At 49.9% G+C, this 19,219-nt stretch overlaps 1 protein-coding gene across 2 annotated transcripts; it reads right to left on the reverse strand.

Annotated features, from left to right (window-relative positions):
* Nucleotides 1-830: 830 nt before the first annotated feature.
* Trim50 (tripartite motif containing 50) lies at nt 831-17,878 on the reverse strand. Of its 2 annotated transcripts, none has more exons than XM_041649111.1 (6): nt 17,480-17,878; nt 11,615-11,710; nt 4,908-5,138; nt 4,791-4,810; nt 2,090-2,214; nt 831-1,694 (listed from the first exon to the last, which is right to left on the reverse strand). In XM_041649111.1, the coding sequence occupies exons 1-6, from the start codon at nt 17,876-17,878 to the stop codon at nt 1,114-1,116; spliced, it is 1,452 nt and encodes a 483-aa protein (XP_041505045.1). In that variant the 3' UTR covers nt 831-1,113. The 2 variants fall into 2 exon arrangements, with proteins under 2 accessions (XP_041505045.1, XP_041505044.1); XM_041649110.1 differs by having other exon boundaries at nt 4,791-4,813.
* Nucleotides 17,879-19,219: the final 1,341 nt, after the last annotated feature.

Genomic DNA, 19,219 nt, shown 5'->3' on the forward strand with positions numbered 1-19,219 from the left:
TGGTAGAGCACCTGCCTAGAATCCCCCAGTGAGGGGCTGGGGTGTGACTCAGTGGTAGAGCCCCTGCCTAGGATCCCCCAGTGAGGGGCTGGGGTGTGGCTTAGTGGTAGAGCACCTGCCTAGAATCCCCCAGTGAGGGGCGTGGCTCAGTGGTAGATTACCGATTTTAAATCCACTAATGGGGTGCTGGAGACATGTTTCAGTGGTTGAGCGCCTACTTCAGCACTGCAAATTATAGACTATTAAACAGTATGTGTTTGATAGAGCAGAGATTGTTGCTAGAAGTGGAGCACTTGCCTAGTATGTAGAGATCCCTGGGGTCAGTCCTCAACATTGATGATGCTGGGGTCAGTTCTCAACACTGAGGAGGAGGAGGCTAGTGATGTTACTCAGTCAACAGAGTGCTTGCCTAACAGGCAGAAAGCACTTGGTTCCGGTTCCTCCACTGAATAAACCAGGCATAATGGTGCCTTCCTGTACCCCAACACTCGGAAAATGGAGGCAGAAGGATCAAGAGTTCGAGGTAATCTTTGGCTAGCCAGTTCAGGCCAGTATGGGCAACATGAGTCTCTTTCTCAAAATAATAGCAGTAGCTGGGCTAAGCAAGATGGTTCAGCCATCGAGAGCACTATCAAGAGCACTGTTCCTGGAACCTGTTAGGCAGCTCACAACCTTTTGTAACTCCAGCTCCAAGGGATCCCACAACTGCTGGCCTTTGTGGGCACAGCACCCCCAAATATACATGTAACTAAAACTAAAATATTAAAAATAGTAATAATAATTGAGAAAATGTCCAATTTGTTGTTTTTAATAAATGTTTGATGGTCTCAATGGTAAGGATTAAGTATGTGTGGGAATGTTTCTGCCCTCTCCTGGAAAGAGTTGGGAGGGACAGGGTTACTCAGGTTGAGTGGATACAAGACCTGGAAAGGTGGACGGTAACACGGAAACCCTTAGGTGGTAGGGAAGGGGCTATATTCCCTGACATAAATGTCCCAGAGACATGCATGTATGAAGAAACTTCTCAAGCAGTCCAAACTTTAAGACAAGCAGAACCCCTTAAATTCTTGTAACTAGCAGAATGGGCCAATGGGGAGACAGCACCAGGGCAGTCTATCGCCGTGCAGGTGTGAGGTGGCCAGACCCACTGGCTGGGGGCAGTACCATGGGCAGTGAATTGCTGGCCCTCTCGTGCCAACATGTGTCCAGGATAGGGTACAGCTTGCCCTGGAAGTCAGCCTGAAAGGTGTAGAGTGTCCGCAGATCATCAGGGCGGTCGGCGTCGAAGAATGTGAGTTCCCCCTGTTCATAGTGTAGGTAGACGCCAATGCGATGGGGGTGGCCGGCCACAGGCAGTGGCAAACGTGGGCAGCCAAAAGCCTCATACACCCGGCCCTCTTTCAGACCAATCAGCCATACACCGTGCTCCGGGGACTTGCTCAGCTTGCCCTTGCGGCTGGCTGTGCCCTTGATGACTCCCAGGCGCCAGTCACTCTTGCTACCCACCACCACCTCCCAGTAATGGCGACCCCACGAGAAGCCCTTGCTGGCCAGGACACAAGTGCTGTAGTCAAAGCGCTCGGGCTGGCTAGCCCGTCTCTGGGCAAGGAGGCCACAGTGTACCACCGTGTTGCCCTTGGAGAGCTCCAGGAGAGGGTGGGCAGTAGCTGGGTCAAGCTTGAGCGATTCTGGAGCTGGAAGAGAAAGAAGTCTGGGGTTGGGACACAGAGACCTGCAGACCCTGCCCAGGAGGTGATGGCAAGCCTAAGTCCTCGGGGAGGGGACAAGTGTGCCGCCTGTGTCTCCAGGACTGGAAGGGGCAGGCACAGAGCTGATGGACAGAATGGATGAATGAAGGCTGGATGGCATAGGTGGGTAAGTGGTGAGATGGGCGAGTGGATGGATGCTGGCCACCATGGAAGAGTTTTACTAAGGAGGAGGTGTGTGCACCTCCTGACTTTCGCAAGTGTATGTGCCTATGCGCCCATTCCCACACGCTCTTCACTACCCCGTGCAGGCTCCCCTAAAGTTCTCTGTATGCCTCTGGGTGCCATCAATCGATTGAAAGGATAACAAGTTGAAGCCTCACCTGGCAGAACTTTCCGGAAGAGTCTCTTCCACACAGTCAGTTTGATGTCGGCCTGGTGGAGACCTGGCTTGAAGGATATCGGGCTGAAGGCGCCTTCCAAAGGCCGGGCCTGCTGGACTTCCACCCTGTGTGCAGGAGTTCCAGTGATGGGGGAGCTCTATGTCATGGCCATCTCCCACCCTCCTTCCAATATGGGAGCCCACAGAGGCAAATTCAGCACCCAGGCCACACACTCATGCTACCACCGTTCCCTCCCCTCACACCTCCTTTCTGGAGGACATGCCTGCTTCTGAGAATTGGGATTCTGGGGAGCGGAGGAAGCCCTGAGCGAATGCGCAAAGTACCGATGAAGTCTTGGGTGACTGCGATCATTGACCTGGGTGTGACCAGGTCAAGGACCTCAAAGCCTTCCTCTTGTCCCAGTACAAATGCTCACCGTGTGTAATAGTCCAAGTGTTCACAAGTTTGACTAGAGTGTGGGAAAATGCAGCTTCCTCCTCCTAGAGAGTAATGGTTTGAGACTGCTGACCCACAGACACTGCCTGCCAACAGTATGCAACCCACCCCCACCCCGTGCTGTGTAATATAAACATGCTGAGGCTCCAGGTTGCTACAGAGCAACCGCCTCAGGCTGTGCACATCCCAGCTGACACCAGCTTTTCTGTGTGTCTTTGTACTTGCTCTTTCTTCATTCCCTCGCTGCCCAGGCAGGTTTCCAGGACCACGCCACGCTGGAGACAGCGTGAGATGCTGCATAGCTGCTGCTATGGAAGGTCTTGGAAGGGTCCTCCACAGGCTCATGCTCCCGGGCTTGCTCCCCAGACGGTAGTACTATTAGAAAGTGCTGGAACCTGGCTGGTGGAACAGGTCACTGTAGCAGGGCTTTGAAGGTCATACCCACCTCTGGCTTCAGCCTTATCTCTCAACTCCCTATCTGCCACGACGTGAACAAGCCCACGCTCCCACTGCCATGAATACTGTCACACCTTCCTGGCCGCAAAGGACTAAAATTCCTCTGAAACCAAAATGACTCTTTGCTCCCTAAGTCATTTGCATCAGGGAATGTGTTCTCAGCGAGACAAGGCAGAGCGTGGTCTGGGAAGAGGAGTCTAACTTTCCTGGGGACCTGTTAGAGATGCTGATCCACTAATCAGAAACCGATCACCCTGGGAAAATTGTGTAATGTTTTAGCTAGCCTTCCAGGTGTTGCTGATGTGTGCCGACACCTGAGACTCTCGTCGACATCAAGTGACCTGGTTGCTCACTATAGCTGGGGAAGATTCTGCCCCTATCTGAGCTACGCAAATTATCCGTCTATTCTTTTCCATACATGCCTTCTAGGCATATGGCCCCAAAGACTAAAGGAAACAAAAAAGACAAGGGCAGGCAGGGATATAACTCAATGGGTATATTGCCTGCCAAGTAAGAATGAAGATCTGAGTTCAGTCCCCAGAATCCGCATAAAAGAGCCGGTCATGGCTGCTGGCGAGATGGCTCACTGCTTAAGAGCGGTTGTTGCTCTTGCAAAAGACCCGGGTTGGTTCCCAGTTTCCCCATGGCAGATGACAGCTGTCTGCAACTCCAGTGCCAGGTGATCCAACTCCTTCTTCTGACCTCTTCCGGCACCAAACACACAATCAGTGCACAGACATGCATGCAGGCAAAGCATTCATCACATTAAATAAAAGAATAAATCTGAAAAAGCCGAGCGTGATGGTGCAGTAAATGCTCGGAAGGAGGCAGAAACAGACAAATCCCTGGGAATCTCTAGCTGGCCAGCCTAGCCTACTTGGTGAGCCCAGGCCAGTGAGAGACCTTGTCTCAAAAAACAAGGTAGAAGGTGTGTGAAAACACCAGCCAAGGCTGTCCTCTGGCCTCCACACCTATAAATGCGCATACACAATACACATAAAGAAAACTGGGAGGGGCTGGAGAGATGGCTCAGCAGTGAAGAGCGCTGGGTACTCCTCATGAGGACCCAGCACCCATATGGCAGCTCACAACCGTCTGTACCTCCAGTTCTAGGGGCTCTAATGCTCCCTTATGGCTGTTGTGGGCACTTCATACAGATACACATGCATGCGAAACACCCACACACCTAAGATAGTAGGAATTTAAGAGAAAACAAGGAGCTGTACGTCAGCAGGGTCTGAGGGAGGTTCAGAAACTTGAGATTTCCAGCACTCACTCACATGGGCTCAACTCCCTTCCCAAGTCCAAAGAGCACACCTCAAGGGCCCTTGTTGCCTGCCTGGTACATCTCCCCCTTTCTCCCCTTCCTCAATTATAACAGTTGACTTCAAAGCAGCGCTGAACTTTGTGGTCTGCACACCCGCTTACCCCTGTTTCTCAACATGGATCCCACTCTGCCTGTCTGCACACTGCAGGCTTGTCAACTGTCACACCTATATGCCTCTGCCAGTCCCTGGTCATCATCTCCCCACAGCGTGTCTATAGCTTGAGGTCGTATCTGTTACCATAGCTACCACAGGGATGGGACCAATTTTTCCTCTATACCACTAGTCTGTGAGAACCCTGATGGTAAGAACTTGACTTCTGCTGTTTTCCTTGAACTCAGTGACAGAGCCCCTGTGGGGAGCAGCTTAGGGTTAGAGCACAGGGAGGAACCATGGCGACGAGAGGCCTATGCCCGCAGACACTGGCTGACCTCTGTCCCAGCAGCTTCAGTTGAGGTTGTTACCTGGAGGCCATGGAGTGGAACTTCTGGAAGAAAAGAGAAGAACGGGGTGGGGGTTACTGCTGTGTTGAACCTGCGTTGCTAAGGAGAGAGCTGGGAACCACACTCTTAGCCACTCACCCGGATGAACTCATGGTGACTCTCATTACCAAACTGCTCCAGCACCTGCTCGGCCTGGGTCAGTCGCTCCTGGGCACCCTGAGCCTGCTCCAGCTGCATGTCTAGGGAAGCCACCAGGCCACGTGTGTGACCCTCTACCCCCTCTAGGCAGCGGGCTTTCTCTTCATCCACCAGGTGATGCAACTCCTGGAACTCTCTGCGGATCACCCAGCTGAAGACGTCGGACTCGTTCTAAGACAAGGAGGGCTGGTCACTGGGCAGCCACAGCTGGGCTGCTGGGCTGGGGGTGGCCTCATTGTTTTTCTGATCCATCCTGAAGGGGGCTCAGCCTAAATGCCAAGTGGGTTGATGACAGCTGCAAGTTCACGTTGTGACTGGGAGCCCTAGAAATGACCCGCTCCTACTTTATGGTTTTTTGTTTTGTTTTGTTTTCTACTTTTTGCAGTACTGGGGATTGAACCTAGGGCTGCATGCATGCTAGGCAAGTACCTTACCCTATTCCTTTGTTTGTTTGTTTGTTTGTTTGGTTTTTGAGACAGGGTTTCTCTGTAGCTTTGGAGCCTGTCCTGTAACTAGCTCTTGTAGACCAGGCTGGCCTCAAACTCACAGAGATCCACCTGCCTCTGCCTCCAGAGTGCTGGGATTAAAGGCGTGAGCCACCACCGCCCAACTCCTTACTCTATTCATAACCCTGATCCTAACCCTATAACCCTAAAGGAACCAGGGTGCATGCAGTACGGTTGCTTATTCGATTGAGTCATTGTTTATGATTTTGCTGAGTCTCAGTTTGGAGAGTTACTGAATTATGTTTGACTGCTTTTACTGAGTCACAGTTTGAATTTCTGGCTGAGTTATGGCTTGATCTTTTGGTCAAGTCATGGTATGCTTTTTGTTGAGTCATGGTTTGCCTTGGCTGAGTTATGTTTGGCTGTATTTATTTATTTATTTAGGTTTTTCAAGACAGGTTTTTTTCTGTGTAGCTCTGGCTGACCTAGAACTTGCTCTATAGAGCAGGCTGGCCTCAAAATGGAGAGATCTGCCTGCCTCTGCCTCCCAAGTGCTAGGATTAAAGATGTGTGCCACTATGCCCAATTTATTATTTCTTTGTGCTTAGTCATAGTTTGCTGTTTTACTGAGTACCGGTGGGATTTTTGCTGAATCACCCACCGGATCATTGCACATTACTGTGTCAGAAATAAGCACTGAGGGTGGGTGTGGTGGTGGGCGCCTTTAATCCCAGCACTTGGGAGGCAGGGCCAGGTGGATCTCTGTGAGTTCAAGGCTAGCCATAGTGAGTTCTAGGGCTACATAAAGAGACCCTGTCCCAAAAGGAAAAAAGAAAAAAGAAATGGGCCTTGGCATTGGTTTCTAGGTCTTTTTAAAAATTCATTTATGGGAGCTGAAAAGATGGATCACAAGTTAAAAGCATTTGTTGCTCTTGCAGAGGACTTGGACTCAATTCCTAGCTCCTACTGGCAGCTCACAACTGTCTGAAATTCTAGTCCCAGGGGATCTGACATCCTCTCCTGGCCTCCCTGAGCACGAGAAACACACATAGTGCACATACATGCATACAGGCAAAACACTCATACATATCAAAATAATCTATTTTTTAGATCTATTTTATTATTTTATGAATGTTTTGCCTGTATGCATGCATATACACCACGTGACTGTCTAGTGCTCATGCAGGCCAGAAAGAGGGTGTCAGATCCCTTAGGACTGGAGTTATTGATTACTGCAAGGTGCCATGTTGGTTATAAAAATTGAACCTGAAGCCGGGCGATGGTGGCGCATGCCTTTAATCCCAGCACTCGGGAGGCAGAGGCAAGTGGATCTCTGTGAGTTCGAGACCAGCCTGGTCTACAGAGCTAGTTCCAGGACAGGCTCCAAAGCCACAGAGAAACCCTGTCTTGAAAAAGCAAAAAAAAAAAAAAAAAAAAAAAATTGAACCTGAGTCCTCTATAAGAGCAGGAAGCATTCTTCACTGTTGAACCATTTCTCCAGCCTCTATTCATGATTTTAAAATACTGTTTATATAGCACCTGTTGGTGTAGGAGGTCCTTCTCTCTCCATCAACAGCCTGTAATAGTTTAGATAAAATGGTATAGTTCCCTGAGAGGCAGCAGCGGGCCACGAGGGGAAGTCGGGTCCCACCACCTGAGGCCTCTGTGGGTCCCAGGCAGATGGGAGGTGGCAGGTGAGAGACCTCATCGGCAGGGCAGCCAGTCCCACAAGGAGCTATGGCAGGTGGGAGACGGATAGGCACACCATGCAGAGAGAGGGTTTGGGTATGGTTTATTCAGTAGATTATGGAAGGAAAGGGAAAGGGGAAAGGAGGGGAGAGAGAGAGGCAGGGGAGCCACCTCTTCCGAAGAGAGAAGGGGCAGAGAGAGAAGAGGCAGAAAGCTGAAGGAAGATCTGCTTACCTTAGCAGAAGAGGGGGAGTGGGCAGGACTTGTCTCTTAAAGGGACAGGACAGACCATTACAGCACCTGTTTGGTTTATGAATGAGAATGGCCCCCATAGGTTCATGTATTTGAATGCTTAGTCCTCAGTTGGTGGGACTGTTTGGGAAGGATTAGGAGGTATGGCCTTGTCGGGGAGGTGTGTCACAGAGAGTGTGCATAAGAGAGCATGCATTTCAAAAGCCCAGGCCAGACTCAGTGTCTGTCTCTCTCCCTCTGCACCCACCCTCTTCTGCCACTGGTGAATCAGGATGTAAAGCTCTCATCTACGGCTCCAGAGCCATGCCTGTCTGCTTCCTGCCATGATGATCACGGACTAACCCTCTAAAACTGTGATCAAGGCTTCAATTAAATGCTTTCTTTTATAAGAGTTGCCTTGGTCATGAGGTCTCCTCACAGCAATAGAACAGCAACCAACACAACATCATATAAAAATTCAAACTGCCAAGTTAGGCCAAATTCGTTTTAGTCCACAGTGGAACTGAAACTCTAAAACAGAAGACAAAATGTGCATGTCATTAAGCGTTCCTACAGTGTTGTTCACTGGGTCATGGTCTGGTTCCCAGAAGTCCCTATGGCTTGGGGACAATAAACTGCCCCCCAGGACATGGTGACTTTCGCTCCAGCCTCCATCCTCACGCGAATGGAGAAATAGCCTCACTTGGGGGTTGATCTTCCTAGACTCTACTATTCCTGGAACTCAAAAATTAAGACAGTCACTTGTCTCTGTGCTTTCAGATTAAGCAACTAATATGCTTACATGCAAAAGTAAGCAAGGAAAAGTAAGACTAGCAAAAGCCCAGACACAAAGTGTAAAGAGATGCTGAGACTTTATGCTGCTTTGGCTTCCTTAGGAACTCAAAATGAAAAGTAAACACTTTGTTGTTGTTTTGGTTTGGTTTTTCGAGACAGGGTTCCTCTATAGCTCTGGAGCCTGTCCTGGAACTCGCTCTGTAGACCAGGTTGGCCTCCCCCTCACAGAGATCCACCTGCCTCTGCCTCCTGAGTGCCACTACTGCCCAGCGGAAAGTAAACACTTTGAACCAAAATTAGTTTCTAAATGCTTGTTGTATTAAGATTTATTTATTATTTAACTAATATTTAACAAATTGGTTAATTTAGATGTTATTTTATTTAAATTTTTTGTATGTATACAGTATCTGTCTGCATACATTCCTGTATGCCAGAAGAGGGCATCAGATTCATTACAGATGGTTGTGAACCACAAATGAGGAAAAATGGGAAATGAACTCAGGACCTCTGGAAGAGTAGTCAGTGCTCTTAACCTTTGAGCCATTTCTCTAGCCTTGTTATTTTATTTTTTAATTTAATTTTCTTTTTTTTCTTTTTCCTCTCTCTCTCTCTCTCTCTCTCTCTCTCTCTCTCTTTTGAGACAGGATCTCTACTAACTCATATAGGCTGTCCAGGAACTTATAGAGATCCGCCTGCCTCTGCCTCCCAAGTGCTGGGATTAAAGGACCACCACTCATGGCTACATGTTATTTTAAAAAGCTATCTCCAAGCCAGGCGGTGGTGGTGCACGCCTTTAATCCCAGCACTTGGGAGGCAGAGGCAGGTGGATCTCTGTGAGTTCGAAACCAGCCTGGTCTACAAGAGCTAGTTCCAGGACAGGCTCCAAAACCACAGAGAAACCCTGTCTCGAAAAACCAAAAAAAAAAAAAAAAAAAAAAAAAAAAAAGCTATCTCCAGGTCTGTTTTGTTTGCATTCATAGATGTTACATATTTAAGACATGTTCTTATATAATGCACATGTTCTCTGTGTTTAAGCTACAGTTTCCTAAGTTTTCCTTGAAATATAAAGTTGTTTTATTAGGAAAATGTGCTTAGAGAACACGGGTTTACTGTTTTGTCAGATAACGCTCAGGTTTCCACTGAGCACGTCAGCCTCCCCTTACGAACTGAGCCCTGACCGAAGTAAGGTGTTTTTAGAAACATGTCTGTTAAACTTTACCTACGTGTTATCAACAGCTAAGTTTGAAAGCACTGTTTGTCCTTAAATACTGGTGTAAGTGACCTTCTGGATGTTCAATAACCATAGTTGGAGGCCAAAACCAATAACGATCCAGGGTCTAAGACAACAGCCTACACTTTGGTCCATGCCCTCAGGACAGCTACTTTCCAGGAAACCCCAGGATGCTTCTCAAGGGGTCCTGCAGTTCTGGCAAGTCACCCATCCTCATCCTCTTGACCAGAAAGAGCTGTGGAGGTCCAGGGTTTACATTCTCAAGAGTGTACATTCTGAAAGTAGGGTTGCCCCAGAGTCAAATGTCCTCAGCACTTCTGAGGGAAGCCACCTAGTCATCAAGACCCTGAATATATCCCACAGCGTGACTGGCAGAGGACAGATTAAAGGAACCCAGGGCTCCTCCCCAGCCCCTAGAAGTGATCTTCAATTGACCTTGAGAGTAAAAATACATAGCTAACTTTTTGGTCACATACATGGTTTTAAACACTCAGTTTTATTTTTGGTTGTGAGCCTAGCCTTTAACGGCTGAGCCATCTCTCCAGCCCAAACACTCAGTTTTAAAAAAACAGAATAGATGAAGAGTAAAACGATTTGTAATAATACAGAAGAATAAGAACTAGGGCCAGGTGTGGTGGCACATGCCTTTAGTTCCAGCAGTCAGGAGGCAGGCAGATCTCTATGAGTTCAAAGCCAGCCAGGGATATACAGTGAGATCCAATGTCACAAATTAAACAAACAAAAAAACCAAACAGAAAAAGAGCGGGGGGTGGGGGATTATACTGTAGAAAGGGACAGTCAGGTATTACATGCTTCCCCACCAAACCCTGAATGTGGCTTACAAACATGACAAGTAGATCAAAAACAGCCACTCAGCTGTAATCAGATTAAAGGACCCTCATGCTTTTCCTAGCCGGGAGGTGGTGGCATGTGCCTTTAATCCCAGCATGTGGGAGGCAGAGGCCAGCCTGGTCTACATAGTGAGATCCAGAACAGACAGAGAAACCCTGTCTCAGAAAACCAAACCAAACCAAAATCTCCATATCTTCCTCCTAAGGCTCAGTGCTGAGTGAGAGCGTGCGTAACATTGCTGTCCCTCCTCTGCCACTCCTAGCCCCCAACTCTGACAGCTTTCTGTCCAGACCTTTGTCCTAAGGGCAAGCAGACATGGGCAACACCGGAGTGTGGGGGAGTCCTGAGCCCAAGCTTTGGAACTTTATCTCTGGGACTCCAGTCCTACTTTATCACAGCCTCAAAGGGCACTGAACAAAAGTCAACTTGGAACCAGTTCTGACAACTGGGTTCAATTCCCTTATAAGGAATGAAACTTCCCCACAGCCACCAGGGAATTCTTTGAACTTGGCTTTGTACAGAAGGCGCCCTTTTCTGTAAAGGACAAACTAGAACAGGGCTATGGGCAGTTGGAGATGGGGGTGGCTCAGTGCTTAGAATCCTGTCCTCACCTTGATTGTCCAGGGCTCCAGGTTGATTTACACCATGACAAAAATCAAAACAAACTAAATGCTCAGAAAATTTGGGTCAGAGACAGAGTTTAACAGTAAAACAATTGTCTAAACTCCTCCAATGAGGGGCTGGGGTGTGGCTCAGTGGTAGAGCCCTGCCTAGAATCCCCCAGTGAGGGGCTGGGGTGTGGATCAGTGGTAGAGCCCCTGCCTAGAATCCCCCAGTGAGGGGCTGGGGTGTGGATCAGTGGTAGAGCACCTGCCTAGAATCCCCCAGTGAGGGGCTGGGGTGTGACTCAGTGGTAGAGCACCTGCCTAGAATCCCCCAGTGAGGGGCTGGGGTGTGGATCAGTGGTAGAGCCCCTGCCTAGAATCCTCCAGTGAGGGGCTGGGGTGTGGCTCAGTGGTAGAGCCCCTGCCTAGAATCCCCCGGTGAGGGGCTTGGGGTATAGTTTAGTGCTAGAGCTCTTAACTAGAATCTCCCAGGGATGTGGTTCAGTAGGAGGGGAACCTGCCTAGCATGCATGAAGCTCTGGGTCCCATCCCCAGCACTGTATAAACCAGGCATGGTAGGACACATCTATGATCGCAGCACTCTGCAAGAGGAGGTAGAGGGGTGAGAAGTTCAAGGTAATTCTCAGCTACATCAAGAGTTCAAGATCAGCCTGGGCTACACAAGAACCTGTCAAAAAGAGGGAATGGCGGTTGGGGAGGAGAAGGGAGTAGGAACCTGAGAGCTGTAGGAAATGGGGTGGCTGGATCTAGGGCCCCAGGCGGAGGGAAGGGACTTACGATAATCCGGGTCCGGTTGTTCACCAATTTGCCAATGTGCTCCTCCACTTTCCTCCGTTCCTCCTTCAGCTCAGATAAGCGGCCTGCAAGTTCTTCCTGGAGGTGACATGCCATGGTCCTGTGAGCAGCTCTTGTACAGCACAGACCATTTCCCTTCTCGGGAGTGTCGGTGACTGTGACAGTGGGGTCAGAGCGGGAAGCAGAGCGTCCCAGCGCCCTCCACACACAGTGAAGAGTACTTAAGGAAGAGGGGCGTAATGGTGCGCACCTATCAGCCAGTATGCGGGAGGCTGAGGCAGCTCAGGGCCACGCTACACTGTATTTAACCAGACTATGTCTGGGAGGGAAAGAGAAAGGGAATGGCGAGGGAGGGGAGAGGGTGGGAAAGGGAGAAGGAGAGGGGAAAGAGGAAGAAGAGGGGAGAGAGATGGAGGAAGAAGGAGACGGGAGGCAGAGGGAAGGAAAGGAAAGCAGGGAAAGTGAAGGGCCAGGCAAGAAAGACGAGCAGAACAAGGGTCTGGCGAAATTGTTCAGTGGTTTGATTTGAAGCACCCATGTGGCAGCTCACAACCATCTCTAACTCCAGTCCCAGGGGATCTGGCACCCTTTCCTGACCGCCTTTCCAGGTATACACATGATACACACACACAGACATGCAGGCAAAATACTCGTGCACATAAAATAATAAAACAAATCTAGAAATTATCAAAAAAAAAAAGAAGCAAGCAAGCCCAGGTATGCAGGAGCAACTGATGCCATGTTCTCTCCCTAGACAGGCAGACCCCAGAGCATTTCCAGCAGCCTCAGGATGGATCCCTGATGGTCACCCCTTAAACAGAGCACACTGTGATCAGGTCAGTGAATTGGACCACAGGGAGAGGAAGATAAACAGGCAAGTCACACACTTGCATTCCCAGCTCTGAGAAGACTGAGGCAGGAAGATCATGAGTTCCAGGCCAGAAGGATGTTTTGAGATCTAGTCTAAAAAAAAAAAATCAATCAGCATATCTTTATAAAAAATTGTGTGTGTGTACATGTACATGCCAAGGCACGTGTGAAGGTCAGGAGGAGACAGCTTTAAGGAGTTGGTTCTCTCCTTCTACCATATGCGGGGATTGAACTCAGGTCCTTACACTTGCACAGCAGATGCTTTTATGTGCTGAGCTGTCTCACTGACCCAGCTGCCAACTCAGATCCTCCTTCTTCCCAAGTGCTGTTTGCTTTTTTGCTGTCATTGGCTTTCGTTGTTTGATTGGTTAGTTTTTATTTTTTTGAGACAGGGTTTCTCTGTAGCTTTGGAGCCTATCTTGCAACTCGCTCTATAGATTAGGCTGGTCTCGAACTCACATAGATCCACCTGCTTCTGCTCCCCGAGTGCTGGGATTCGCGTGTGCCATCACCACCCAGCTCCTTTTTTGTTTTGACACAGACTCCCCTGTATGTACTCCAGGATAGCCTCTAACTTTTGGTCCTACCGCCTCAGAACTCCGGAGCGCTGGAATTACAGACATGGGCAGCCACATCCTACAGTTAGTGCTCCCTTCCAGTCCTCATAGACACAGATAGCTGATCTTAAAGCGCTGTGCTCTCCGATTCCCAGAATGCCACAGTCCACTACTGTTCTCTCTCTCCCCATATCCTGTGTGCATGCATGTCTATGTATGTGCAGATGCATGTGTGTGGAGGCCAAAGGTCAACCTAAGGTGTTACTCCTCATGTACTCTACAACTTGTGTTTTGAGACAGGGCCTGTCACTATCTTGGGGCTCCCCTAATTCAGCTAGGCAGGATGGCTGCTCAGGAAACCCCAAGCCTCTTAAGTGTTGCTTTGCCAGCATATACTACTTTTGATGTGGGTCTAGGGAATCTAACTCAATTCCTCATGCTTACACAGCAAGCATCGTACTGGCTAAGCTGTCTCCACAGCCCTTGCCCCATGCAAGGATTTTAAAACAGATTTAATTATGTGAGTGTTCGTGTGTGTAACTGTGGGGATGTGTGTGTACGTAAGTGTCGGTGTCCAAGGAGGCCCGAGGCATGGGACTCTACTGCAGCTGGAGGCACAAGTGGCTGTGAGTCACCTGATCTAGGAGCTGGGAACCAAACACGGATCCTCTGCAAGAGCAATGTGTGCTCACAAGGCTGCTGAGCCGGCTCTCCAGCCCTCGCTCCATATCCTAAGCTCTGCTGCTCCTGGCTTCGTCTGTGTCTTCCATCTCTTTCTGCCTGGCCCCAAGTAATGGCATCCCCCAGGTGTGGACTACTGCATCCCTCTCATGGCAGCCCCCCTGCCTGCGATGCTGTGGCTCCTCGCACGCTGCCTCCTTCCCACCTTCCGGCCTCAGGTTTTCCCTCATCTTCCTCCCAAGCCTACCCAGACTTCCTTACCTCTTTCTCTTGTTGGTTCCCGATCTCTGCAAACCCGAATGCAGCCTTCAGCCTCACTCCAGTCACTCCAGCCAGGGAGATCTGACCACATCACTGCCACGCTACAACCCCAGAGACCACCACTTGCCCATGGTTTCTAAATCAACTCTAGGTCCCTTCCTGGCTCATCCAGGCTTCCATGACTTGGGTCCTGCTTACTTGCCTATCCCATCTGGTTCCAATCTCTCCCTCCATCCCTCTCTTTTTTCATTTCTCCTTTATTTTATGTTTGTCTGTTAGAGACAGGCCTCACTATATAGCCTTGGCTGGCCTAGAACTCACTATGTAGACAAGGTTGGCCCTGAACTCACAGAGATCTGCCTGCCTCTGCCTCCTATATGCCACCATGCCTGGCCCTTCTTTTCTTCCTTCTTAACCCCCCCACTCTCCCCCTCTCCATCCTCCCTTTTCTCCCTCTCCTCCTTCGCTCTCTTTCTCTTTTAAAAGGGGGTTTTATGTAACTCCATTTGTCCTCAAGCCTGATACATAACCAAGGTTGACTTTGAACTTCTGACTCTCTTGCATCTACATTTCCAGGCCTGGGGTATTTACCACCAGGTCTGGCTCTCCAGCTCTCTTTCCCTACTGAACTGTGGGACAGCACGCGTGCGTCTAAGTGTGCCTGCCCATTTGCACGCCTGTGGAGCCCAGAGGAGGATGTCCTGCTCTATCACTGCCAGCCCTGGTCCCCTGAGACAGGGTCTCCCCATGATGTTGAAGGTAGGCTGGCAGCCAACAACCCCACTATCCTCCGGTCTCTTTCTTCCAATACACTGGTTTTTTTGTTTGTTTGTTTGTTTGTTTTTTGAGACAGGGTTTCTCTGTGGTTTTGGAGCCTGTCCTGGAACTAGCTCTTGTAGACCAGGCTGGCCTCGAACTCACAGAGATCCGCCTGCCTCTGCCTCCCGAGTGCTGGGATTAAAGGCGTGTGCCACCACTGCCCAGCTTGGTTCATGTTTTTACACAGGTGCTGGAGATTCAAATTCAGGCCCTCGTGCAGCAAGTGCCCTCACCATTGTGCCATCTCTCCAGTGCTGGAATGGCTCCCACATGCCTCTGGCTCCTTTGCAGGTGCTGCTTCCTCTTCCTCCTCCTCTTTTTTCCCCTTATCGTCCTAGTGATTTGGATCTCAGGTTGGAAGTCCACTTCCTCCAGGAAGCCTTCCCTGACTACTTGTGACTTTGCAGTGTGCATGATCACTGTGGTGGTTAATCTTAATTGACTAGATTAATAAAGAGCGTGGTATGGATCTCTGGAATGGCTGTGAAGGTGTATCTACAGTGGTTTAGTCCAGAAGACAAACCTAACCTGAGTGTGGGAGGCACCAGGCCATGGGTCCAAGACTGAGAGAAAAGGAGAAAGTGAGCTGAGCACCAGCATCCATCTCTCTGCTTTCCTGCTGTGGGTGTGGCCAGCGCCTCCTTCTCCTGCCGCCATGCCTTCTCCACCATGATGGACTGTACCCTCAAATCATGAGCCACAGTAAACCCTTCCTTCCTTAAGTTGCTTCTTGTCAGAAGTAAGTATCTAACCTGGGCCTCTGACACCCAGGACTCTCAGATCCCGAGTGATGCAGCTTCCAGGCCTGTGGGACTTCTGCCCCACTGTTTGCTGTAGCAGACACAGGCACAGGGCCGCACATATCAGACACCCAGTGTGTACATGTCGGTCAAAGGCATGGGCACTGCCCAGCCCTGGTGTCCTACCTGTCTTTCCAGGTCAAAAAAGAACAATAAAACTAACCTCTTTCAGTCCCATTTACAAATTTATACATATAATATTCTGTCTTTCCTTCTGGTGCTGGGGAAATCCAGGGCCTTGCACCTGTTAGGCAAGCTCTCTGCCTCTAAGTCACACCCCAGCCCCTCACTGGGGGATTCTAGGCAGGTGTTCTACCACTGAGCCACACCCCAGCCCCTCACTGGGGGATTCTAGGCAGGGGCTCTACCACTGAGCTATACCCCAGCCCCTCACTGGGGGATTCTAGGCAGGGGCTCTACCACTGAGCTATACCCCAGCCCCTCACTGGGGGATTCTAGGCAGGGGCTCTACCACTGAGCTATACCCCAGCCCCTCACTGGGGGATTCTAGGCAGGTGCTCTACTACTGAGCCACACCCCAGCGCCTCACTGGGGGATTCTAGGCAGGGGCTCTACCACTGAGCTATACCCCAGCCCCTCACTGGGGGATTCTAGGCAGGGGCTCTACCACTGAGCCATGTTCCCAGCCTTATACATGTGACTCTTAAGCGTTAGGTATATTACATTTGAATTTTTTTTAAAGAATAGATGTTGATTTGTTCACCCGAAGTCCACGAACTGAGGGATTCAATTTAACATATTTATTTTGAATACTCACCACTTGCCAGCTATAGCTGTAGATCAGTGGTTCTCAGCCTTCCTAATGCTGTGGCCCTTTAATACAGTTCCTCATGCTGTGGTGACTCCCAACCACAAGACATTTTTTGCTACTTCATAACTGTAATTTTGCTACTCTTAGAATCATAATGGAAATATCTGCTATGCAGGATATCTACTAGGCAAGCCCTGTGAAAGGACAGTAGAGAACCACTGCTGTAGCCCCTGAAACACAGCAGGGAACAAAGGTCCCGCCCTCGTGCTGGTGAATAGACAGACTAAGGAGCTCTCAAGAAGCCAGGCCAATGATAGGGCTCAGCAGATGCAGCCTGGGACCTACATGGTGGAAGAAGAGAACTGATTCCTGGAAGTTGTCCCCTGACCTCCACACACATGCACACGTGTGTCCACACAGAAATGAATAAAAACTGTAAAAAGAAAAAAAAATCAATGCCGGTGCATGCCTGTAATCTCAGCTCTGTGAAGAATGAGACAAGAAGATTTAGAGCCAAAGGCCAATCTGGGCTGCACAGTGAGTTCAAGGCCAGCCTGAGCTGCCATACTAAAACCCTGCCACCGATGAACCACTCGAAACAAACATCCCACTGAACCGAAGGAGATCTGGTGATGTTGCTTTGGGGTAGAGTGCTGCTTAAGCTATACACTGAGCCTTGAGTTCTGTCTCTAGCACAGCCAGCAAAACAAAATAAAATAAGCCAGAGATGCAAAGAAAAAGAGGGTGAAAGGTCTGGCGGAGGGACTCCCCTTCATTCCTGCAGCCGTGATCCCCAGCACCTGGCATAAGCAGTTGCTCCAAATCAACGAATGAGGCCCCGCATGGAAGGAGAGAACTGACCTCCACAAGTTGTCTTTTGATTCTGCATGCCATGGTACACGGTGCGCACAGTCAGTAAACAAAACAACGTTAAAACCCAATGAATGAAGGCATGCTTGTATTTGTTGGGCATAGGCTCCCAAGGAGGAGTTGGGTGTGTGTGATGGAGTGGCGGCGCAAGAGAGCTCAGGAGAGCTGCCCCTTGCTCCGCTCCTCCCCCGCCCAGCGGCCCGCCCTCCCCTCGCACCTTCATGCGACTGTAGACGGTGGAGACAGGTGTGACTCGGTGGTGTTGGTGAGAGCCCAGCAAGCCGCAGAGACCACAGATGAACTCCTGGTCTTTCTCGCAGAAGAGGCTGAGAGGGTTTCGGTGGTGCACGCAGACGGTGGGTTCCGTGTCTCCCGGGAGCCTCAGGGCATCGATCACCCGCGCCAAGGAAACATTAGGCGGGGAGCTGCTGCAGTCTACCCACTGACGACACACGGGACAGCGCAGCTCGGAGTCCAGGTGTTGGGACAAGGAGTCCAGGCAGTCTTTGCAGTAGGAATGACCGCATTGTAGCATCAGGGGCTCCTTGAAGACCTCCAGGCAAATGGGACACTGCAGCTGGTCCTGTAGCTCGGGCACAGTCACTCGCCACGCCATGCACACAGTTCAGCTGCAACACAGGTGGCGGCTACTTCTATCCTGCCACTCCCTCCCCTTGTCCTTTTTTGCCCCCAATCCAAGAGATGCTGGAAGCTTAGGGAGGATGCCAGCCCTGGATTGCGACCTCGACCCACTATGACCTTCAGCCTCAGTTTCCCCATCCAGAAAATAAAAAGGATTTAAATGGAAAAAATGGTCACTATGGGACTGGATACACTCAACTGGGAGGGTAACTCAGAGAGGTGCAGTCATTTTCCCAGCACACACGAGGTCCTGGGTTCCATCCCCAGCACCACAAAAGTCACATGGAGATATGACCCCCACCCTCCCCCAGCATCGGGGATTGAACACAGGGCCCTTCACACACCAGGCAAGCACTCTACTGATAAAGCCTCACTCAGCTTTCTCTTTACCTTCTCCTTTTTTAGTGCCCCTCCCCTTTTTATTTTGAGACGGGGTTTCACTAAACTGTCCATAGTCCCAGCTTCAAGGATTCTACTTTAAGAAGGAGTCTTACTTTAAGCAAGATTCTACTTTAAGAAGGAGTCTCTCCTCTCTCTCTCTCTCTCTCTTTCTCTCATTTTTCAAGACAGCATCTCTCTGTGTAGACCTGACTATTCTGGAACTCACTGTAGACCCAGCTGGTCTTGAGTTAATAGAAATCCACCTGCCCATCCCTCCCAAGTGCAGGGATTAAAGGTGTGTGCCATCACTGCCCAGCCCATCCAGGCAATCTTAAAGCAAGATTGTTAATTTTTTTCTTTAGAGACAAGGTTCATGTAAGTGGTTACAGAATTGAATGTTGTATGTAGCCGTGGATGAAACTGAACCCCTGAGCCTCCTCCTCCACCTGGGATTGGAGGACTAGGAATGCTGGGAACATAGGTATGCCCCACTACACCTGCTTTATACAGTGTTGGGTATAAAACCCTGGGCCTCAAGCATATTTGGCAAGTCAGTACCTAGTCACTAGCTACATCCCCAGCACCAAGGGCCAAGTCCCTTGTCCCAGAACAACATTATCCACCGAGAGTCTGGGATGGGGAGGCTTTGCTACTCATCTCCCACCTGCTCCCTATGGAAACAGAAATGAAGTCTCCACTGACCACGATAGCAACCTTGTCCCCAATACCACTATTGCATTACCTGATCTCTTGTGGTCCACTAGGCCTCCCCCGGGGGTCTCAAACCAGCAGCTCGGTCTGCTCACGCAAGCCTTTTCTTCCTCCCAGAATGGGACAGCTGACACACAGACCCGGGGTGCCCAGCTGGACACAGCTTCCACTGCCTGGTGTCTGCCCCTTCTCCTCTCCCCTCCCCTTTCCCAGCAACACCTGT

This window comes from Microtus oregoni, unplaced genomic scaffold (genome assembly GCF_018167655.1).
Source record: "Microtus oregoni isolate MIOR12 unplaced genomic scaffold, Mior012 000003F_ref0000135, whole genome shotgun sequence".
Taxonomy (NCBI): Eukaryota; Metazoa; Chordata; class Mammalia; order Rodentia; family Cricetidae; genus Microtus; species Microtus oregoni.

Bases quoted from the DNA above. Each gene is read 5' to 3' on its own strand.
- Trim50 (XM_041649110.1), bottom strand. From the start codon at position 17,878: ATGGCGTGGCGAGTGACTGTGCCCGAGCTACAGGACCAGCTGCAGTGT. The intron at 5,139-11,614 runs GTAAGTCCCTTC...TCCTTGTCTTAG, and splicing joins ACAACCGGACCCGGATTATC to AACGAGTCCGACGTCTTCAG. The intron at 1,695-2,089 runs GTGAGGCTTCAA...TTTCTCTTCCAG, and splicing joins CTTCCGGAAAGTTCTGCCAG to CTCCAGAATCGCTCAAGCTT.